Source organism: Camellia sinensis, chromosome 2 (genome assembly GCF_055761805.1).
Source record: "Camellia sinensis isolate YWXY chromosome 2, ASM5576180v1, whole genome shotgun sequence".
NCBI lineage: Eukaryota > Viridiplantae > Streptophyta > Magnoliopsida > Ericales > Theaceae > Camellia > Camellia sinensis.
In genome coordinates this window covers 222,787,678-222,811,248 of record NC_138962.1, presented here as the reverse complement: position 1 = coordinate 222,811,248, position 23,571 = coordinate 222,787,678, and the positions used below count along the sequence as shown (strand labels likewise).

Genomic DNA, 23,571 nt, shown 5'->3' with positions numbered 1-23,571 from the left:
CGAGTGGAGTCTTGTGTCTGACGCTCGAGCAGACTGCGTGTATAACAGTCCGAGAGGATGACATTTTGAATCATTTTTTCTTCTCTCTTTCTCTGTCTAAAACTTTTCAAAAAGCTTGTTCTTGAGTCTCTCTTTCTTTAAAATTCACCTTCCCTCTAAGATTTCATCTAGATCCATTGGGATTTCCACACTAGTGCCTTTGAGAAAAAGGTAGCGTTCGTCAAGATCTTCATTTTGATCCGAATAGGAGTGGGTTTCAACGTTCTTGGGGTTCCACTCTTATTTGGCTCGTCTTCTCTCTTTGAGGTAGGGATCTTTCTATACCTTCATATAATATTTAGCTCAGTTATTTGACTCTTGTGTAACAATGGTGTGATGCGGGGATGTTTTAAACAAACCTAAGGTTTGAGCATAAAATGAAAAATGGGTTTTGGGTGAAAGTGAAATAAATGCTTGTGGGGCTTGAAAATGATGTTGTGTTATGTCAAATTTGCTGATTTTGGCACTTGGCTAATATTTGAGAAAAAAGGGAAAATTGCCCGAATTGAATTAAATTATTATTTTGTACAAATAATTATAATTGACATTGAAAATGTGAAATAGAGAGGGTATTGATATGAATGGTCGGATTGGTTGTGTATTAACTCATTCTTCTGGAAGTTTTGAATAAACTATATGTGTGAGATTGAATATTTGTCTAGAAATAACTGTATTGGGCTATCGATGAAGGATAGCCATATTTGCTGTAAAAATTGCATGAGGATTAGGTGAATTGAAACTAATCTCTTGTTGTTTGTCACTGAATACGACTATATTTATATACATTGTACATGTATGGCTATGTGGAAGTGGAAATGAGATGTGTTCCACTATTTGATTTTGTGTTTAAATGCATTGCATATGTGTGAATGATTGTTTGGGAGGAGAAATTGGATGGACTCTATTATAATTAAGTTGGAGGGAGTGTCCTAGATAAAAGTCCCGAAATTATACATGGATGCCTAGCTCACGGACGAAATATCCGTAAAATGGCAATTGTAGTGCTTGTATAGCCTATGTTTATATAGGTTTCGTTTGACGGCTGCCCGCGGACGAAATATCTGTGAAATTAAAATTTGAAGTGTTTATGCATACGTGTTGTATGATTTGAAAATTATTGAGTTGTAGCCTCAATTCAATTATTGAAACACAACGAAATTGACTCATAAATTGAGATAGATAAATGAACGGAATATGAATTGAAAATAAATAGATTAAGACTTGAAATTGATATCTTATAAGTGTATAAAGTTGTAAAAAGTTTTATCACAAGCATTGCTTATGCATTTGTACTTATATCTTTGCTAAATTTCATATATTGTGTTAGATGATTTCTATTGGGTTGTGACTCACCCTATTTGAGAATAATATTTTCAGGTAATGATGGCATGTTTCCATCAAGGCAATAGCATTGGAGGGGCCTTTGGAAGCACGAGTTTCTTGTTTTGATTTATATTCTTTTTGTATAGCCAGAGGCTTATTTGTAAGAGTTAGTCTCTCTTTTGTTATAACCAAACCAAGGTTTGGAAAGATGTAAGCCCGAAGGACACTTATTTATGTTGCACTCTTGTATTATGAATTCCTTGTAATGAAAAGATTATTTACTCTGATTCATGCGGTTATTAATATATGTTTTGGGTTGTATCTATTGTGTATTTTGGGGCGCGTGATAGCCGTCACAATGCCAGAGGTGAAGTGGACCAGCAGGTGGTATCCAGGTAGGTAGTGGCCGAGAGTGGTGAAGTGGTGGATGCGGTGGTGGAGCAATGGAAAGGGAATGAAGAGGCACTACGAAGATTAATAGAAAGAGACTCTAGAGAGAAAGAGGCTATAGTTTGAGACTGACTAGGGTTTTGATCTAGAAACAAAATATATATATGGATGGTAGTTTGGTCATTGCGCAAAAGCATATCCTTATGGACAAAGTAATTTTGAGAGTGGATCTTTGAGCAATAAAAATTCAAAATTGGATTTTTGATCTGAGTGCCCAAAGATTTTTCACAAATATGTTTTATTTTTTGAGTATATCTAGATTAAATGTGTCTAAAAAAAATCAAAATATTAAAAAATTTACTAAAAATAAAAAATATAAATCTAAAATTCAAAATCTAATTTTAATATGGAATAATTTTTTAAAATATTAAAAAAATCCTTAAAAATTAAAAGGGCGGATTGAAAATTCAAAAATTGTTTTTAAAAACTCCTAAGACAAAGAACATCGACAGAAGTAGTATGGGCAGTTTAGAAAAATGATAAAACATAGGGACCTCTATGTAAAACAAAAGAAATAAGTCCTTGACTGAAAATACATTGTTGCAAAATGAGAAAAATTTCCGAGACGCAGATCATCTGCCGTGTGACAGTGTGGGAAGATGCAGTGGTACGTCGTTGCTGCGATTCTCACCATCCTCACCAGCTCTCAGGTCTCTCTAACCCTAACCCTAATCACTTCTCAGCATTGGTTGTTTCATACTTTTTCACTTGCTATGACTATATATATACACGCGTTCATGCTTGTTTGTGTATGTAATTTTGGTGTTGGATTGATCTGAATCTATGTTTTTTCTTGGAGATTTGGTTTTGCACTTCATGATTTGAAGTTTTTCCAATCACAGAATGATATTGTTGAAATGTAGTACATAAGCTTAATTTGTAGTGTTTGGCTAGGGTTTTGAGACTCAATTTTTTTGCTGCTTTGAGCTGAAATGGGAAGCAAATGTTTGCTTTCAAAAATAGTAGAATTACTTCCCAATCACAAAGGTGTGCCATTTAAATTAATACACACTGTAGAAAGGCCAAGCGCAGTATCAATCTACATTGTAGTTATCAATTTTGTTTGAAAAACAAATTTTGAGATTGACTAATTGTTTTGATGATGAAAAATGTGAAATTGATAGGCATTGTTAGATATTTACATCTATTTCGCAAATGCAAGTTGTTTTCAACTTATTTTCCAAACTCACGTTGTTTTGTAAAGTTGTGTGTTTTTCAAGACACGGCATTACGGTTGAAGTTGTGTTTTGAAAACGTAACTTCAAAAAAATATACAAAAAATTAGTTGAACTCATGTTTTCAAAACACAACTTCACTAAACAACATTGGTCTAGGAAATAAGTTCAATATAACTTGTATCTTGGAAATTTGATTGGAAAGAACTCGACTTTGGTATAAAAAAAAAACTCGCCTTTGCTGCCTGTTCTTCTCTAGCCATGTAAAAGAGTTTGATGATTAAGTTTGTATTGTTTGTTTTAGGGTGATGAATAAGTAGGTATGCGTCTACTCTTCTAGCTGTCCAATTTATGGGTTCTTGTCTGTTACTTTATTGCAGGGAATTTTGACTACATTGTCACAGAGTAACGGAGGATATAAATATGACTATGCAACTGTTCCTTTTCTTGCTGAAGTATTCAAGGTACTCTGCAAGTTTTGCGATAATTTGCATTTCTGTCAAAGGGCGAACTTTATATTGTATTATATGACATTTCCAACACCGTACTGAACCTTTTAAAAAAAAAAAAATGTTGGTATTGTTAAATTGCAGCTTATTGTATCCAGTTTTTTTCTTTGGAGAGAGTTCCAGAGACCAACTCCTCCCAGAATGACTACAGACTGGAAGAGTGTTCGTTTGTATCCTATTCCATCTATCATATACGTCATCCACAATAATGTTCAATTTGCTACCTTGACATTCGTGGATCCCTCCACATATCAGATAATGGGAAATCTGAAGATTGTCACAACTGGAATTTTGTTCAGGTGCCACTCAGTCATTTTACCTAGCTAGACCAGACCTAATATTTATTTATTTATTTATTTTTGATAAATAGACTAGACCTAATATTTAAGCGCTCAGATTCTTTTCCATGAATTGAGAACCAAATTTATTTTCAAGTAATTATCTATTTTAGGCCTTACAAGTTCTAATGCTTTGTTTTTTTCACTAATTAGCAGTTATTTCTATTTTATGTTTTAGGATGTTCTTGAAGAGGAAGCTTTCTAACTTGCAGTGGATGGCAATTGTTCTTTTGGCTGTGGGAACGACCACAAGCCAGGTGCTACTGGGTTTTAGTACCTCCATTATTTATCTTATTTTCTATAATCATAGCATGTTACACGCATTTAATAAATCCTCTCTATGAACTTGTGCTTAAAGGTTAAAAGAAGTGCTTGAGGTTTCAACAACTAGTAGCAGTGTTACAAGTATAGTTCACGTGGTAACAGGAGGGCAATTACAGCTCCATGATTGACTGAATAAGCAGATGGTCTACCAACACATGATTATTTTGTGGATTGTGGACCCACCATACTATAGCTCTGTAGACGAGAGAACTAATCACAATCGTTAGATAGATGGAAGTGATTTTAGCCAAATGATACTCATATCCTAATGTGTGTTGAGAGACAACAGGACACCAGTGTTAGTTCAAGAATACTGTTCCATTGTGTGACCTGTTGAATCGGATTGCTGCACACTTAAAAAATGATAACTGGGTACATGGCATTCATGCATGTGTTGTGATTTAAAAAAGTGATAACGTGGTACCTAGAGTTCATGTGAGCATGTGATTTTCAACATCAATAGGTATCAAACCAACCGAATGGTCTGTAGATGCTTGTTGATTGACTATGTTATGGTTTGAGCTAGTGTTACTAGAAAACACTAATATACTGGTGATTTCTGTTTTGAAATGTTAGTTCAGAAATATGGTGTTGTTTAGTTCTAAAACAGTGAAATTAGCGATCTAAAGTGATCTGAATTTTCTTCTTCTCTTCAATGTTTTCTTTTGGAAAAAATATCAAATATGATGAATTAAAATCCAGAGCGAGTGGATTTTAGCCAGACAAAATGGAAAAAATTGTCATAATGCACCTATAAGTCTGTTTTTATTTTTTACATGATTAATTTGAAAAATAGTCCATGTTTTGTTGCATGTGTAATTGTTAACATAAATTTGGTCTCACATTTAGAAGTGACTTAATAAATCTTATAGTGTGATCTATACAAGCCTATCTGTCCCTATCACTATATTTTAGATTATGTGGCATACCGTGTTTCCTTTCTGATACTTCGTTCCAGAACAATCCACATTCTAAGTAACATTGGTGTAAGCTAATCAAACTTGATTTACCATATGATACATCTTTTACAAATGCTAAACTTTTTTGAACATAGTTGTCTTGAGCTCAGGCTTCTTAAGAGTGAAAATATCCCCTACATGCTGAATTGCAATACTAATTCCATTCCTCTCCCTTTCTGTTGTCCGTTTAGGCTAAAGGCTGTGGAGAAGCTTCATGTGACTCCCTCTTCTCATCACCAATTCAAGGTTACATGTTAGGGATATTGTCTGCTTGTCTTTCCGCACTAGCTGGTGTTTATACAGAATTCTTGATGAAGAAGAATAATGACAGCTTGTACTGGCAGAATGTTCAATTATATACGTAGGTTACTTTCTTTGTGCAAATACAGCTTGTTGCAATTTATGTTCAAAGTTAACATGATTCAAATTTTGCATTCTTATCGTCTTCTTTTCAGGTTTGGTGCAATTTTCAATATGGCACGCCTTCTCTTGGATGATTTCAGAGGTGGATTTCATAGAGGACCATGGTGGCAACGGCTTTTCAATGGATACAGCATTACAACGTGGATGGTGGTGTTAAATCTGTGTTCCACTGGCCTTCTTGTTTCCTGGTTGATGAAATATGCTGACAACATTGTAAAGGTATATCTCTTTAAGTTTTGTTTTTGTTTTTTTAAGTACCCATTTACCATTATTTTAGTACCTGTCAAGAAATTTTAAAAATTGCCAAAAACCTCCTAACTTGTGAAACACTAGAAAATGTCAATGAAACTTACCAGATTTATACTAATCTAAATATCATAGTACTGAGTTTGACTAAACATGGTTCTCATTGTTCCCATATTGAAATAATTTCAATTTCCATATTTTGCCTCCTCTTTAATTTACATTTTCATGCTCATGTTATATTATAGCCTGCATTATGTTCTCAACTCAACAAAGTCATGGGTTGGCTACATAAATTCTTGTCCCAATGAGAAGAGTATAGGTAAACATCTACATATGCACACATATGTATGTATGTAGACATATATATTTGTATATTTGATTTTACTCGATTCCTATAAAATATTGCATTGTAGTTGGTACCTTGAAAGACCACTATTGCACCTGCAGTTCTGTATAATACTGCTGTCTCCAGCAATCATTTGCAGTCCTTATCTGATATCCATGATAGTAATATCCTATTCCTTGGTCCTAGGGTGTCCTAATTATTGCCATGCTATTTAAATAACTAAAAATTGAAGCTCAATATTCATCAAGCTTGAAAGAGCCAAATTGTTTACTAGTAAAACTAGCAGGTGATAATGTCAATAATTAATTTTATTGTCTACTGTAATGTTCCTATCAGCATTTTTATTTTATACATTTATTAATATTTTGCTGCAACTTTCAGGTATATTCCACATCAATGGCGATGCTACTGACCATGGTTTTATCTACGTTGCTCTTTACTTTCAGGCCCACGTTGCAGGTAAGACCCCAATGGTTTATTTTTCAGTTTTCATTTTTCCCCCAATGATCAAGCCACTGTCTTTTTAAAACACTTTCTTAAGGAAGCATTTGAACATCTTCCACTACATGGAGACAAAATGTCTCTAATACAACATTTCCAACTATTTGTTTGTGCCTGATTTTGCTTTGGTGGCATGGGGTAAATGAAAGTTTTTAAACTTCATATGGACTCACCATATTGTTTTTTTTTTTCCTTCCATTCACTCTTGTCGTTATTGTTTCTCCATTATTGTGTACAATAAGCATTTGTCTTTAGATGTCCCTAAACAGATGAGGAAACAATTTCCTTTTCCACTAGGTGTGCACTCTTCTCATGATTAAATCAAATAATCTGAATTATGTGTCCAAAATAATATAGGTAAATGGCTAAAGCTTTACGACACTCATTTTATGCATCTATAGCTCCATGAGCAGATTATGCTCCCTGTTTTGTTTGGCAATCATGAATTTATTTACTTATGAATAAATTATACCCGTGATCCCTCTAAGTTGTCTCTTGTGTTAATTTGATCCTGGTAGTCCGTTCCAATTGTATCAATTTTGCCCTTTAATTTTTTACGTCGTGTCAATTTAGTCCAATTAATAATATTCCGGAACTGAAATGAAGGGTTAAATTGTTCATTCAAAAAAGTAATAAATCATTCAAATTAGATGCTAACCCCTAATCACATTGAGGAGAGTACAAATTAGACGCAAATCCCCCAGTCGTTTTTGAGGAGAGTTAATAGAGTATTTTTCTATTTAATTTCAGTCCAATTTCTTAAGAGTTGTTGTTAATTGAATTAAATTGACACAATGTGAAAATTTCAAGGGTAAAATTGAAGCAATTAGAACTAAAAGAAACAAATTGACACAATAGACAAACTATAGGGACTACGAGTATAATTTGTCCTTTATTTAATTTTTTCTTGTTCGTCTTTTTGTTGTTTTTGCTAGGTAGCTATTCACATTACTGATCTTACATAACCTATTCCTTTTCCTTGTATATGTGCAGCTCTTTTTGGGGATTATTATCTGCATGATGTCGCTGCACATGTATTTTGCCCCTGTAAACATGCTTCTGGATTTGACTTCAACAGCAAAAGCAGCTTCTCAAACTGATATTGAAGCCTCTGTTGATTGAAAATCAGAATCCTGATGTATCATCTTCATCAAAGCGAACAATTCTTTGGTATGTTTACATTTTCAAAGAAAACTAATGGTGCTGTATAGAAAAGAAATTTAATGTTGTTATGAATTTTTGACATGTAGCATACAATAGGACAACGGAAAGGGATGCTAAAAAGACAAATCATGGAAAATTTTGTTTGAACATTATGGATTAGATTCATCATTATGAATTCTAAATGGACCTTGCTTTCAGATACTTATGAAAGTTATTAGAGCTCAGCCCTATTCTGATATGTGAGTCATCTAACCAATCCAATAGAAGAAATATAAACAAGCCTTTAGGGTTTTACTTCTATGTAGTTGCCTCAAGTTGGAGGAAAGGAAGGTAAATTAGTAATGAAGATGAACCTTGAAAATTTATGATGGTGTACTAGGGCATTTTTATGATTTAAAATAAGATACTAGATTAGAGTGAATGCGTAAATATATTATAATACATAACCCCATTGACTTTGGTAGAAGTTTACATGGTTATTTCACCTCAACATATTGAAATCTTAGTAAATAAATAAATGAAAGGAAAAATAAAAAAATAAAAAAAATTGGAACATTGAAAGGAAAGGCAATAATTTAAGTTTGCAATAACAAAGTTATTTAAAGAAAACATTTGCTGTTGCTTAATGAAATATATATATATATATATATTTAAAATTTAGCAAGATAAAGAAATGATACAACTGAAGGGAATATTTTGTAACATATAACCCAATTAACTTTATAGAAGTTTACATGGTTATACCTTTTCAACAAATGAAAGTAATTCTATGATTGAAAGGAAACAACAATAATTGTTCTAGAACAATGACAGATCCGTAATGTACTAATATCTATCCTACAACTGATATCATCTATGGATGTAGAATTTTCATTTTGTCAGTTAAAAAAAATAAAAACAACTAGAATTTGCAAGGGTAACAATAACATGAAATGCGAAGCCTAGAAGCATATGGGACATACATGTACACTTCTTATATAGGATGGACGCACGATTCTAATCTATCGGGGGTGAATACACTTGTCTACAATACATTTAATATTTTCAAAATAAAATCTCAAGGGTATTTATAAAAAATTAAATAAGTACATAAAATCTCAAGGGGATGGTGCTAAATTTTTCACAAAAAATTTTAGGGGGCAAAGGTATATAATTTAAAAATTTTCTTAACTATCACTACTATATTCAAGGAAATTTTCAAAAGCTGTGGGTGGTAGCCCTCAACCACTTCCCCTTGGGTCCATCCCTATTTCTTATGTAATTATTTCATTAATGTCTCGTTTGGTAATGTTTTTGTTTCCATTTTCATTTGTTTTTTAAAATTAGAAACGTTAACTTATTTGGTATGTTGTTTTTGTTTTAAAAAAAGTGGAATTAATTTTAAAATTTTTGAAGTTTTTAGAAATGAAAAAAAAATGTGTTTTCACTTGTTTTCCAAACAAGGTTGCACTCTTTTCCTTTCTCACCACCTCCAGCCATCGTCAGTCGGCCAGTTGTCAGTGATCCTCCAAGAACTTTTTGCGATCTCCAGTGACCTTTGGTCAACTTATGACTTGGCAACATTTCGACCACCAACTCTAGCGGCCATCTCTAGCCACCACTTCTGGCAACTCAGTAAAGGTTTTTTTTTGTTTTTTTTTGGGGGGGGGGGGGTTTCAATGTTTTTGTGCACGCCAAACAAGTCTTTTATTCTTGTTTCTTACAATAAAATAAATAATTTTTTAATTTTTAATTTTTTTAAGTAGAAATAAGAAACTGATAATGTAATCAAATATGACCATAGGTCAGATTATATTCATCTCTACTTATTGTCTCACCAACTAACCCAATAATGATGGGAGTACTGTCAAGTCTTTTCTAATATTAAAAACATAATCCTATCACTGAATTTTGTTGGACTTGTTTGCTGGTACCCACATGCAGTGGTCTTGTGCAAAATCTAGCCCTTTCTGTGGTCTATAATCTCTTGGTATTCTGTACATCTCTTATTATTGATGCATCATGTTAACTGACGCACAATGTAAATGTACAGTATTGAATGCACTGATTGAAGAGTTGGAAAATGTGTATTCTTGTCCTTGAAGTAAATATGTGGACAAAAACAATTGGAGGAGCTTTGTAATTATTGTTGCATAGAGTATAAGGCAGTTGCTTCTCTTGTGTTGTTGGGCTTCCATGGGCCTACTAGGGAGCCCACAACTTGCTAATATAAATAGCAAGTTGTACAGAATTATTGTTATCAACCTTAAACTTTTATGACCGTTCAAAAAAAAAAAAAAAAAAAAAAAAAAAAAACTTGAAACTTTCACCAACACCATTTTAGGAGTTACTGCGGAGTTGATTTAGTTTTGTTACCTATAACCCTAGGTTGGCTTATTCGGTATACTATTGTAAAGTAGTTTTTCCCATACACTATTGATTTTAGATACATACATCATTTTGTGAATGTTGCACATGAAATGTCTTTCTCTACATTTAGAACTTGACAAGTCACGGATTGTTTTAGAAGATACATAGCAGCCAGTCCATGCTCAAGGAACAAAACTTCGTTTTATTGAAATTGTCAATCCATTTCCATTCTTAGGAAACTGAAACAAATCATTCGTGGAATATCAAAATTTCAATATTTCCACTTAAACAGAACTTGCCTCTTTTTGTCAAAGAAAAATATTAAATCTATTAAAGGATCTAATAAGAAAGTAGGGGAGAGATAGAGATCAAGTATCCAAAAAAAGAAAGAAAGATAGAGATCAAGTATGATTGAAAGGTAAAGTAGTTTTTCCCAAAGACTATTGATTTGGTTCCATACATACATCATTTAGTGATTGTTGCACATGAAATGTCTTTCTCTACATTTAGAACTTGACAAGTCACGGGTTGTTTTAGAAGATACATAGCAGCCACTCCATGCTCAAGGAACAAAACTTCATGTATTGAAATTGTCGATACAATTCCATTCTTAGGAAACTGTAACAAACATTTGTGACATATCAAAATTTCAATATTTCCACTTAAACAAAACTTGCCTCTTTTTGTCAAAGAAAAATATTAAATTTATTAAAGGATCTAAGAAAGTAGGGGAGAGATAGAGATCAAGTATCAAAAAAGAAAAAGATAATCAAGTATGATTGAGTCACTTTTTTCGTCCTTACTTTTAAAATTTGCTTTTATTTATTTGTTTTTATTGTTTTTCTCTTACAACAACAAACTTCTTTCCCAACCAAGAAAGTGTTGTAAAAGGCGCGCCTAGGTGCAAGGCACAGCCTGTGCGACTTGTACAAGCCCAAGCGAGGCGCATTCAAAAAGGCACAGTGAGGCGCGCACCTTAAGCCCTTAAGGCGCAAGGCAGAAGGCACAAAAAAAAGCGCGCTTTATGCATGATTCTGTTTTTTGCTTTTGTTTAATCCTAGCCGTCAGTTTTACTCTCTTTTTTGAGGTTTATGATTTATGATGTAAATATATGTGCCATCACACTGGATTAAAACTCTCCAAAAAAAAATAAAAATACCATGTTCTAATATTATGCAATATATGAAGAGATAGTAAACTTTAGCCCTTGAGGATTACCTGTTTTGGTACCATCTTATCTTTTATTAAGTAGTTTAGCTTGGAGAAGACTATTGTACAAGTGATTTGCCGAAGAAGAATGTATGTATATCATATATGTATGTATGCACTTGTGTTGGTTGCAATGGATTAGTTTCAAATAGACTTGAGAAACAAACTTGTATGATTCATAGGGTACAAAGGATACTGAGGGAAATCCAGATCATGTCCTCATTGACTCTCCAATTAATTGTAAATTAATGCTTAATCACAGGGGTTATGCAGAATTTAGAGTTGCAGTGGTATAAACAAATTTTGTTTAGATTTCAAAAATTGGTTTCTGCCGTCTTCTTTTTCGTGTTTTTTGTCTTTATATTTTCCCCATATTTTAGTCTTTTTTTATATTTTTACTTTGTATAATCTCTAGGTGCATCTTAAAAAAAAACATGATTGACAAAAATCTGAAAAAGTTGATTGAAGACAAAAAAATAAAATAAAAAGGAAATGTCTTAAAATTTTATTTTTATTTGTTTTTAGTGATTTTTTTTTCAGGTTTTTTAACATTTGCTTTTTTAACATTTGTTCTTAACATTAGTAGGCTAAAATTTTTGGGTTTGGAAAGATAGTTGGATGTGATGTTTGTAAGAGAAAAAGTGAAATGATTATGGATTTGATGTGACATTTTGTCTTATTGGCTATTTTGATCTATTTTGTCTTTTTGTGGATTTTAGCCCAAAAGGCAACAAAAATTCCTTCCCAAACACCCCCAATTGTATTAGTTGAGGTAATTGTCTTTTATACCTTAAGAAAACTTTTTGTGGGGCCTTTTATTTTGTCAACGAGTGGTTGTAACAACTTTAGTTCAAAGATTGGATTTTTTGTTCTGATCCAATTGATGTCTTTTTTTTTAAATTTTTCCCCAAAATTCAAAAAAGTAAGAAAAGAAATCATATCTTAAAAGCATTGTTTTCTCAGAAATTAAATACGTACCTACCTCGACAATGCTTGCTTGCTCTAGTACATTCTCTCTCTCTCTCAAACTTCGCCATAAATAGGCCATTGTGTTGATGTAAGTGGCTATAGTAAGTATTAGAACAAAAGCAAGTATAGGCAAAAATATGAGTGGAGGAGGTGTGGAGTCCTATGCTAGGCCACCTCAAAAACTAGGTGGTGGAGGTGGTGCTAATGGGCAACATGCCAAGGACAAGGAGCGGTGCGGATACTTTCAAATGCCTTTACATTACCCTAGGTACACCAGAGCCGAGTACGAGACCATGCCAGAGTGGAAACTCGATTGTTTACTCTCTGAGTATGGGCTACCGATCATCGGAGATGTCCACCAAAAAAGGAAGTTTGCCATGGGAGCTTTCTTGTGGAATCACAACTAAGTTTAATGGGAGAGAGAGAGAGAGTAGTAGTAGTGCTTTTTTGAGCTATGGTATTGCCATTCCTTCGTGAGATTCAATTTCTGAATGATGTGATGTTGCATATGGCAAGGATTGAATTTTAAGGAGTAGTAGCAAAACCATACCCCAAAAATGGCCACTTGTTAAACTAATGTAAAGGTTGTAGCGACCAAGTATTGTTATGTGTTTTGTAAGTTGGAAGTGTGTAACAAATGGGTTTATGATCTAGGTTTTGGTTGGATGTATGATTAAGGTAAACTTTTGTAACCTAATTACATAGTTATTAATATCATCGTCTTCTTCTTCTCTCTTCCTATTTTTCATTTGTGGACAAACTGTTTTTGTGATTTGAATTTACACCATCAATGAAACTAGCGGTGAGCTTTCCTATTAAGTCAAGATTGGAACGGAAAAGTATAAATTAGTCTAAGTTGACCAACTAGGTTTCTAGTTTGGTTCATCTCGGATTTAGTAATTAAAATAAGCTTGGGTTTTAGTTAAACTTGCGATTAATTCAAAGAAAAGGTTCTATCTAAAAGTTTTATTATTATCAGGTTCCTCTCCAATCTTTACTCTTTTGTTATTATTATTATTTTATTTTTGGGATCAGATTTGAGTGAAATTTTGGTCCTTGATGTGATAAGGAGTAATCTAATTCTTATTATTATTTGAGCGAAAAAGTTTCAACTTATTCCCTAAACCATCTTCAATCCTTATTATTTTTTAAATTTTACAAGATTTGAATAAAAATATAACTATTGAAAATTAAATAAAGAATTTAGTTCTTCATTGATTTGATATGACTTTCGATGAAGTGATTAGAGCTCATTTTAGTATTTTTTTCTTCTTCAAATTCAAATTGGATGAATGATTGGAGTTGTTAGAAATACACAGCTATTATCTATTTGATTAACAAATTTGGTTTCAGAAGAAATTAAAATTGCACAAGAAGAAAATGCAATCAAGTGTAAAGCAAGCACCTAGAGTATTATAATCATAGTTACATTTTACAATCACAAGTTTCATTCATGATTTGGGAGTTACTTGAGAAAATTATTGATGTTCAAGAAAATCTTTTGATTGGAAAAAAGCAATATGTATATATATAGGGGGGGGAAAAAGCTTAATGGAAAATTTAGGGTAAAAAGCCAAAATTATTTACAATGATTGAAAGATTTGTGAAAAAACTAGAGAATTATTGAAATAGACAAATATGTTTGAAATTTACTCGTATGATAAATACATCAAGATAAATTTAAGAGATTTTTAAAAAGTAGGAGAATCATTCTTATGATTTGTTGATTTATTTATTTGGCAAAATAAAAGAACTTGGTTGATAAAGGTGAAAAATTACATATAAAACTTTTGGATACATAAGAATTTAACAGAGAATAACGTTTGGGTTTAGCTTATTTAGTGATGTGTTGGCTTTTTACGTATAGATGTGTTAAAAAATAGAAAAATAATGTGACAATTTATAATAAATAAACAAATAAGTTAAGTCCTAAGCTATAACTCAAATAGTCTTGCGAGAACAGTAGAGGGTAACGTGAGATTTTTTTAGTTCAATTCTATAGAAATATATTATTTGTATAGAAATTTAACTACTAATTCGTTACCATCCAACCTTGAGGTAAATAAGAAAAAAGAAAAAGAAAAAGAAAAATATGTTAATACGTGCCATTCACTCCATGTTGGGCTGGGCTGAGCTTTTCATATGTTTACATAAGCTTTGCTTAGGCTTAACATAGAATTTCATGTCGGGTTTGTTTTGCATATTGTAATAATTGGCCCAAACCACTTCCCAGCACATACTGCCTAAGATAGCACCATCCGGCTTACAATAGCATTGGCCGGCAATGCATTTCTATTTTAGGTAAATTACATTTTGTCAGTTTGACTATTTTTTCACTTTTGACTGTTCGTTATTTTTTATTTATTTTTATTTTAGCCTTTCATTGTTTTAAGTTTTTTTTTTTAAAATTTATTTCTGTTTAAAATTAAACAAAAAATATAAATTATATTATTATATTAAGGTTTAGATTTGTGTTAAAAATGAATTATATATAATAAAATATTTTAAAAATTATAATATTTATAATGTTTATTACTTTTTTGTAAATATTTTTTCTCACACCACTTATTTGTAAATTTTTTTAAAAATATTTTTAGATTAGGTGACTGACTGTTATCTATTGTTTTCTATATGATTTTAGACATAAATTAGTTTTTGAAATAAATAAAAAATATATATATATAAAATGTAAAGAGTCAAAGTTAAAAAAAAATTTAAGGCCCAAAATAAAAAATAATCAAAGATAAAGGGGCAAAGTGTAATTTATCCTTTCCTGTTTTCTACTACCCACAGCGCAGTGCACACACACAGTGCACACTCCCTCTAAGCATCTCTTTTCCTCCCTCTTTTTCGAAAGAGTGATCCCCCGCCAGAGCCCTCAATTTTCTCAGATCGAACCCCTAATTTTCTCGGGAAAACGAAGAGGAAAGGAAATAGAAAAAGAATATGCCGCGAGAAATCATCACTCTGCAAGTGGGACAATGTGGGAACCAGATCGGGATGGAGTTCTGGAAGCAACTCTGCCTCGAGCACGGCATCAGCAAAGATGGCATCCTCGAAGATTTCGCTACTCAGGTTCACTCCATTTTCTTCCCCTACTCCTTTTTATTTATTTAATTTGGATTTTTACACCTACGATCCGTTTGGTTGCCGAGAAAATTAAGCATAGAGGAAAGAAAATGAACGGTAATTTCAATTTTTGTGTTTCATGTAAAAAAAAGAAAAAGAAAAAGAAAAAGAAAAAGAAAAAGAAAAAGAAAAAGAAAAAAGAAAAGAGAACAAGAAATAGAAAATAGAACTCGATTGAGTTAAGCTAAATTTATGAATTAGGTTCAATTGAGAGTAATTTAATTTAATTTATTTTTGTGTTTTCGTTTTGTGTACTTTCTCAGCTGCCGGTTGGTGGAGATTGTTTGTCTGTTGGCATTAATATTTTTAGGTTTATTAATTTGTCAATTTAGAGAGAATAAAAAAATGATGATAGTGTTAGGTTTGGAGTGATATGAAGAATTAGAACTTGTTTCCTTGCTAAGACTTTGATGCTTGTGTTAATTGTTTGTTTATCAGCTTCTGATTGGCTGTTGTTATACCTGCTAAATTAAACTATGCTTAAATTTGTTGGTAACGTGAGGCACTGTAATTTGCCATTTATGAGTTTTGACTCAAATGTCGGTATCTAGGATGAAGTTTCAAGTCAGATTTTAATGTCTACTTCGGGACAAATGTGGATTGGTTTTTATTTTTTTGGGCTCATTTTATGATTTTACTTTTAAACATGGCTTTTCTATTATAAATTCATATACCTTATGATTGGACTATATTTGGAAATTGGACATGATCGTACACAATTGTTGAAATAACTAAATTTGGAGCTGTACACATACTGGCGTGCATAACTGTCATAGGGGTTTCTATGGGTTAGGGTTCCAATCTTTAGATTTTAAAAATTTGCTATATAAATTGCTAGTGCATTTGCAATGGAAAAACTGGTGCATTTCTTGGCAAAGTATTGTTTGGAAGTTGGAACGAACCTATTAGTTAGCTTGATATGCATTGTTGGGCCAATTTCCTAACAATTTAGGTTTTTTGGAAAATTGGTAACTTAACACGGTATCAGATCTCAGGTTAAGAGAGGTCTTGAGTTCAAGTCTCTTCATTGACATTTTGTATTCTTTTTCCGTTTGGTTTCTTCTGATTTGTTTGGTTGTTTGTTTTTCCTTCTGTTTGGTTTTTTGTTTGTCTCTTCACATGCAAGACGGGGTTGCACGTGCGGGAGGGTGTTAGATAGCTTGACATGCATTGTTGGACCCATTCCTAACAACTCAGGCTTTTGGGAAATTTGTGACTTAATAGAACCCTCAAGTGTAATGTTTTAGACTTGGTAGCATGGTTAATACTTAATACATATGAACCAGTTTGCCTAATCTTTGTTGGCTCATTTTTGGCTTAATAGAAATAACAAGAGTCACTTGGAACTTACCGATCCCATCATAGTTGGTCCCCGAAAATTTGTCTTTATTTTACTCGTTATACTTTGAATGAGCATTGTGGTCTATAATTAAATGTTGAATTTGAAATGCTGCAGGGAGGTGACAGAAAAGACGTGTTTTTCTACCAAGCTGATGATCAACACTACATACCACGAGCTTTACTGATTGATTTGGAGCCTAGGGTTATTAATGGTATTCAGAACAGTGAATATAGAAATCTCTACAATCATGAGAATGTATTTATTGCAGATCATGGAGGTGGTGCTGGAAATAACTGGGCCAGTGGATATCATCAGGTTCATTACTTTCCTTTTCTCTGGTTAGCTTACCTAGATGCTGTCAAGTCTCAACTACTTTTTAGTGCTACTGGGGATTCTTTTTATTCTGAAAGTTGTACAGTGCAACATATGCTTGTATTGTGTGAGTATTAGATTATCTTGCTTGATTTGTAGACCTGTGATTGATGTTAAACTTCATTTTAAGCTATGTAGAACTTTAAATACATATGAATGCTTGACCTCAATATATACTGTAAATGATTTTAGGATGAACTTTTAATGAGATTTATGTTATGTCCTAGTTTTGTGCCAAGGAAAGAAACAAAAAAATTTGTGGATTTGTTTGCTTAAGCACCAAAGAGACAGATAGTTACTTATTAGAAGGATAATATAATTATTTCATAAAACAACACTTTTACTGTCATTTGTGACAGCTTTTTCTTGCATAGCCAAATCTCCAGTCCAGTGATTCTGTAATCATTTATCCATAATCTACAATGTAAAGCATGGACAATTCTAATGAGTTGTGGTTGTGTTAGAGACAAATGGTTCTTCGACACTTCTAGAAACATTTCTGAAGAATGTTTTGTGTGTCCTGTGTTACATGGACTAGGTTGTTTGGGGTGAAGTTGCAGTATCAACATGTTGTATTGGAAGTCATAATGGTCTACGGTTTCTACTTGTCAAATAAATAGATAGATAGATAAAGGTCTAGGATTTCGCGAGGGGGGGGGGGGGGGGGGGGAGAATATGATTCCTTACTTTTTTCTTTTATTTAACCCTCATTTTATTTTAATCAAACTTGTACTAGACACTGGATTTGTCTAATTGTGTGTTTAGATGATGGACACCTGTGTTCGAAACATGTCCAGTGTTTAAAATGTTCAAAGATAGTAGGATACATTAGGACATGTATTTGACTTATTTGGGAAAGTGTTGGTGTTTGACGTGGTCCTGGCTGCACCCTAGTAGGTTTGTCCGTGCATCCTAGGTAATAACTTAGTTCTGTTATCACCAATACATGTGGTGAGGAATTGAATGGGTACAAAGCTAATGCTTAGTGCTACTGTCACAAAGTGGTTGTCCATAAATTTGAACACGTTGCATATATTAATGTTGCTAATATTTTGGATCAGGGGAAGGGTGTTGAGGAGGACATAATGGATATGATTGATAGAGAAGCGGATGGAAGTGATAGTCTTGAGGGTTTTGTTTTATGCCACTCAATAGCTGGAGGAACAGGATCAGGTCCAACTCCTCTTTAACATTTCTTTTCTATCAAGATTTTTTAAATTTTGGTATTTGTTGTGAAATTTCATTCTTTAAACTGTATCATTTCAATATGGTGTAGGTTTTCATCAAGATTGAAATCTATCCATCAATTGCAATTTTAGAATGAACTAAAATGATACCCTTTGTTTTTCTCTCCCCACTTGAGTGGTAAACTGGCATTCAAACTAAACTCAGCTTACTGTTCCTATATAAGACATGAAATTATGCTTTTCAACCTTGAGGGTCATTACAATAATAGTAATGGTTGAGGATTTCCTAACCACCGTAACTCTTGGTATTTATATGATAATGTATAATATGACTGCTTAACTAATCCGTTTGAGTGATTTTAACTTTTAGGGTTTTCTATTCAATAAATAATTGGATGATTTCATGCAGGTATGGGTTCATATTTGTTGGAGACTCTGAATGATCGCTACAGCAAAAAACTTGTTCAGACATATAGTGTATTCCCTAACCAGATGGAGACAAGTGATGTGGTGGTCCAGCCTTACAATTCACTTTTGACCCTCAAGAGACTTACCCTAAATGCTGATTGTGTTGTTGTTCTTGATAATACTGCACTCAATAGAATTGCTGTGGAGCGACTTCATCTTGCAAATCCTACTTTTGCTCAAACAAATTCATTGGTGTCTACTGTCATGTCAGCAAGCACAACCACATTGCGTTATCCTGGATATATGAACAATGACTTAGTTGGCCTTCTTGCCTCCTTAATTCCAACACCAAGATGCCATTTTCTAATGACTGGATACACACCACTTACAGTGGAGCGCCAGGTAAGATATAGATACTCATACTGTCCCTGTTCATAATATTTATTCAGCAATATATGTGATTGATTATTAGTAAAGCAGCTGATTTAGATATATCTCTTCTTGGCAGGCTAATGTGATTCGTAAAACTACTGTGCTAGATGTTATGAGGAGACTTCTGCAGGAAAGAGAAATTTCGCTTACGTGTTTTTTCAACAAAGCATTGGAACCCGTGATTCTGATAGAGGTTTGTTTTGCAGACAAAGAATATCATGGTTTCCTCTTATGCTCGCACAAAAGAAGCTAGTCAGGCGAAATACATATCAATATTGAATATTATTCAAGGGGAAGTGGACCCTACTCAGGTAATGATGATATGTTATTTTCATTCTCGATTCTACGAGAATATTTATGAAAGCCTTTCATTTGCTTCTCTTCGATGGAAGTTTTATTTTCCCAGTCATTGTCATCCCTGAATATTTTACACTGTAAACTTTCCATGTGCTTTAAGTCTTTTCACAGTGACTTGATTGTGCAAGGAGTGATGAAGGCATGCAATTTATTTAATTTAATTGGTTAATTGTATTGCAAACTCATTGAGAAATGGGCCATATTTCATAGACCTCCATCTAACTTAAAGTTTGCAATATTTTGTTAGGATGGTAATAGTTTGATTAGTTATATGAATGAAATGTATTCTGATACTTGTGCTCCTCAAATCAGGTTCATGAAAGTTTGCAGAGAATACGTGAAAGAAAACTTGTTAATTTTATTGAATGGGGTCCTGCAAGCATTCAGGTATGCCTCTCAAAAGCATTTTGGTGTTCTGTTCAGCTCATTCTTTTTTCTGTTTTTTATTTGAAAGTAGTGATATCTTTTGCTTTTCCATTATTGCAGGTTGCTTTGTCTAGAAAATCTCCATATGTTCAAACTGCTCATAGGGTGAGATTTTGACTTCCACAGGTTCCTTGTGTAACTGTTTGTTGGTTTTTCTATTCTTGAATGTTTTACAGGAAATTTTACATTTTTATTTATAAAAAAAAAATTATTTGGCTTGTTGGAAATAATTTTATATTGGATGATTAGTTATAGAAATAATAATAACAAAGGACATATGTTGCATTTTACATTTATTAGGTCAGTGGACTCATGCTCGCAAGTCATACTAGTATCCGGCACCTCTTCAGTAAGTGTTTAAGCCAGTATGAGAAGTTGAGAAAGAAGCAAGCGTTTCTTGACAACTATAGGAAGTTCCCAATGTTTGCTGTAAGTTGTCCACCTCATTACTATCGTAACTATATTTCGTTATAGTTTGTCAATGTACTAAGAAATTAAGAATTGCTATTGTGATTGATAAGTAGTACCTTGCTTGGGTTTTTAATTTCCGAGCTAGCAGTATCCAGTCAGATGGATGATTATCATAAATAAATAATCATTCATGAGTGTTTAAATCTTTGTGCTGCACCTGGTTTACTAGTTCTAATATGTCAACCTTGACTTTGATCCTGTGCTTATGAGGTGTTGTTCATTTTCTGGAATCACCAAGGTGGCTCAGCTCTTTTGCTACAGTTCTACATGTGAATCAAAGGAAACAGACTATTACCTCTTCTTCTTCTTCCATTGTTTTTTTTTTAAATATATCAATCATATATTTCTTTAAAATGACTGAAGTGCTCCTGCCAAAAAGTGTTGTGCAACTTGAGATGAAAAAACAATTAGCCACTTCTGTGATCCTTTAGGACTGCCTTTGCCCTATTTTATTGGGATCAGAAAAACTTAAGACGTAGAAACACCTACTCTTTACATCCATGGGAGTGGCATTATGCCATCTACACACACATCAATGGCGTTCTTTGGCCTGCTGAACCTGACCCGTTATCTATGAAGCATGGGTACTTCGAAAAACATGCCGTACCCGTACTAGGTACTTTCCGGCATATGATACCTTGTATGGTACTTCTGCATACATACTGGGTACACGAAACATGTAACCAAATTTTTTCTTTTTAATTTTTGGCGTATCCAGACATACCTAGTATATACCCAAGCCATATCGTGCCTCAGTTGAAATAATATTTTCTTCTATTATAGAGATAAAACTCATTTTATTAGACTTATTTTTTATTTTTAGTTTCATACTTAGCATAATTTTAAAATTAAACTATGGTTTGTAAGTTATTTAATATATTGACATTTAATTTTGATTTATACCTTTACTTTTGCCATTAAATGTTAATTATAGATTGGATCTTAACAAGTTGAACCATTTAATTAATTTTTGCATTACTCTAAATTAAAAATAAATATTTTTTTGCAAGCGTATCAAGCTGTACCCCGTACCCTATTTTTTTTAGATTTTATTGTATTGACGTACCCGTATCGTACCAATACCAATACTCGTACCCGTGCTTCATAGCCCATTATACAGTCTATTATTGGACAAATTCTAACAACTTAGTCCTACCAAGATGCAAATTGCAAACCTAAGACATTAGTGAGAAATCTTCAAGGAAGCAACTTGTATGGAGGTAGATATGTGCACCTTTAGTCAGTTTTTTCATGTGCGGAATATCTTGTTTGAATTGGAGGAAAGAATGTATTTGAATGCTTTATTGCCTGGCATTGATGAATTCTGATACTTTATCTTCCTTGGGGCCAAGGCTGTCTTTATTGGACCTGTTCACTAGTGATTACTGTGATGAGAATAATGAGTCCTTTTGTATATAATCTTGTGAGATATTGTGTGATAATGATAAGGAAAATTATTGTGCTCAATCTCAAAAATCCCAATTGAAGGTTTGATGAAAACTAAGTGAGAGGGTACATACCTGATTGCCGAAAAGCTACCCAATTTTTTTGGCAGCAGGTTTATGTTTTCTAATGTATTCAGTACCTTTTTTTTTGTCAGAGCAAGATGCATGATAGATACCTCTTTTTGTGCTGATCTACTTTATAGATTGGTTGTATAATTATTACATTGGTCTGATTCATCTGTGATATTGAAATGCAGGACAATGATCTTTCGGAATTTGATGAATCAAGGGATATAATTGAGAGTTTGGTTGATGAATATAAAGCATGCGAATCTCCAGATTACATCAAATGGGGAATGGAGGTAGATTCCCTTTGCCCTGGTTTCTGTCACCATCTATAGTTCTTCGTAGCTAATATTATTGAGTTTTATGTATTTATACAGGATCCAGACCACATTCTGACTGGAGAAGGCAATGTTACAGGCACAGTGGATCCAAAATTATCACTGTGAACTAAACAAGTATGTTACAACACTTATCCCAAGAAATCGCTTGGGCTGTATTTGTCTTTAGTAAGAGTTTTTATAATGAATTAATGTTTTTTTTTTTTTAAAGTGAAATTAACACTAGGGATGTTGATGTTGACTGATGTATATGTCTATGCGACTCTGACATATAAACGGTTAGGCTTACTTTTTTGGGATTACATAAGATACTACTGCCAAGTTGATAAATTTTGTGCTCATTTGGACCCTTTTGCATATATATGCACTCAAAGTTTCATTTCCTTGTGGTTTTCTTTTCGTTTCCAAAACTAGTGTGTCCATAAATGACTTTTTTTTCCCTAGTGATTACCTGAATGGGGCCTGGTTCAAAGACTTTACCAAACCCTCCCCTGTTCCACCCACAACAAGACAGGTGACTTTTGATTCCACTTTTGACCATATGGTTCAAAATGGTTCCCTCTAAAAGTAGTTGTGTTTACTATTGGAAGTATTTTTCTTTTTACTTATTATCAGAAAGGGGACTCCCCCTGAAATTTACTGTTACAGGTTTTAGCATTTGCTGCTGGAACTGCCCGGAGGGATGACAGTAAAATGGGATAGATATGTTTGTGTTCCGGTTTTTTCAGCCCTTTTGAACATGGAATGTTATGTAATTTGACATTTTTTCTGTGTGTTTTATTTTATTGACTCTTAATATGTTGTCTACACCTAAGAAAATGAGTTCAGATTCTTATCGTGTGTATATGATTTCACATCAATTTTTTTTTTATTTTTAAATCGACGTGTCAGTGTTGTCATATCCATGTAGTCTCACTTGTTCGTGTCTGTACGACTTGGGTGCCCCATGATGATGAGTGTATATGTTATGGTGCATGCATGTGTGTGTCTGAGTCAAGGGATTGCATGTGGTGTGGCTCATCAAGTCAATTCATTCATGTGGGATGTTCCCATTTATCTTAAAACATTTGTGATTTTGTGTCAATGCAAGAAAATCTTGAATGTTTTTTTGGCTATTAGGTCCATTATTGTATGTATCTTAGCATGAATTTGATTTTTTGGCACTTGTTTTATTTGTGATCCTCTGGGTTTTCGTATTTTCTCACTTAACAAGTTCTTGTTGCTGTGAAGATTTTCTCTTTTTACCTTTGCTTATAGTTTCTATCTGTGCGGCC

General features: G+C 33.2%; 2 protein-coding genes across 10 annotated transcripts; both read left to right on the top strand.

Moving 5' to 3' along the window:
* The first annotated feature begins 2,314 nt into the window (after positions 1-2,314).
* On the top strand, positions 2,315-11,521 carry LOC114260764 (CMP-sialic acid transporter 1). 6 transcript variants are annotated; one of them, XM_082917110.1, is made up of 9 exons: positions 2,315-2,462; positions 3,368-3,451; positions 3,620-3,795; positions 4,013-4,091; positions 5,309-5,478; positions 5,573-5,759; positions 6,514-6,591; positions 7,627-7,803; positions 11,027-11,521. In XM_082917110.1, exons 1-8 carry the CDS (start codon positions 2,412-2,414, stop codon positions 7,753-7,755), a joined length of 954 nt encoding a protein of 317 aa, XP_082773236.1. In that variant the 5' UTR covers positions 2,315-2,411; the 3' UTR covers positions 7,756-7,803; positions 11,027-11,521. The 6 variants fall into 6 exon arrangements, with proteins under 6 accessions (XP_082773236.1, XP_082773235.1, XP_028056756.2 ...); XM_082917109.1 differs by having other exon boundaries at positions 11,023-11,521; XM_028200955.2 differs by having other exon boundaries at positions 3,581-3,795.
* Positions 11,522-15,117: 3,596 nt separating this feature from the next.
* Positions 15,118-23,141, top strand: LOC114260763 (tubulin gamma-1 chain). 4 transcript variants are annotated; one of them, XR_014362655.1, is made up of 14 exons: positions 15,118-15,399; positions 16,910-17,110; positions 18,229-18,340; positions 18,764-19,164; positions 19,271-19,324; positions 19,401-19,505; positions 19,864-19,938; positions 20,038-20,082; positions 20,278-20,406; positions 22,151-22,255; positions 22,337-22,414; positions 22,509-22,575; positions 22,742-22,811; positions 22,946-23,141. XR_014362655.1 is itself a non-coding variant. In XM_028200951.2 (12 exons), the coding sequence occupies exons 1-11, from the start codon at positions 15,271-15,273 to the stop codon at positions 22,403-22,405; spliced, it is 1,425 nt and encodes a 474-aa protein (XP_028056752.1). In that variant the 5' UTR covers positions 15,118-15,270; the 3' UTR covers positions 22,406-22,414; positions 22,946-23,141. The 4 variants fall into 4 exon arrangements, 2 of the variants coding, with proteins under 2 accessions (XP_028056752.1, XP_028056753.1); XR_014362654.1 differs by lacking the exon at positions 22,509-22,575; XM_028200951.2 differs by lacking the exons at positions 22,509-22,575; positions 22,742-22,811.
* Positions 23,142-23,571: the final 430 nt, after the last annotated feature.

Bases quoted from the DNA above. Each gene is read 5' to 3' on its own strand.
- LOC114260764 (XM_028200955.2), top strand. From the start codon at position 2,412: ATGCAGTGGTACGTCGTTGCTGCGATTCTCACCATCCTCACCAGCTCT. The intron at 5,479-5,572 runs GTAGGTTACTTT...TCTTCTTTTCAG, and splicing joins CAGAATGTTCAATTATATAC to GTTTGGTGCAATTTTCAATA. The intron at 5,760-6,513 runs GTATATCTCTTT...TGCAACTTTCAG, and splicing joins ATGCTGACAACATTGTAAAG to GTATATTCCACATCAATGGC.
- LOC114260763 (XM_028200951.2), top strand. From the start codon at position 15,271: ATGCCGCGAGAAATCATCACTCTGCAAGTGGGACAATGTGGGAACCAG. The intron at 20,407-22,150 runs GTAAGTTGTCCA...ATTGAAATGCAG, and splicing joins GGAAGTTCCCAATGTTTGCT to GACAATGATCTTTCGGAATT. The intron at 22,256-22,336 runs GTAGATTCCCTT...GTATTTATACAG, and splicing joins ACATCAAATGGGGAATGGAG to GATCCAGACCACATTCTGAC.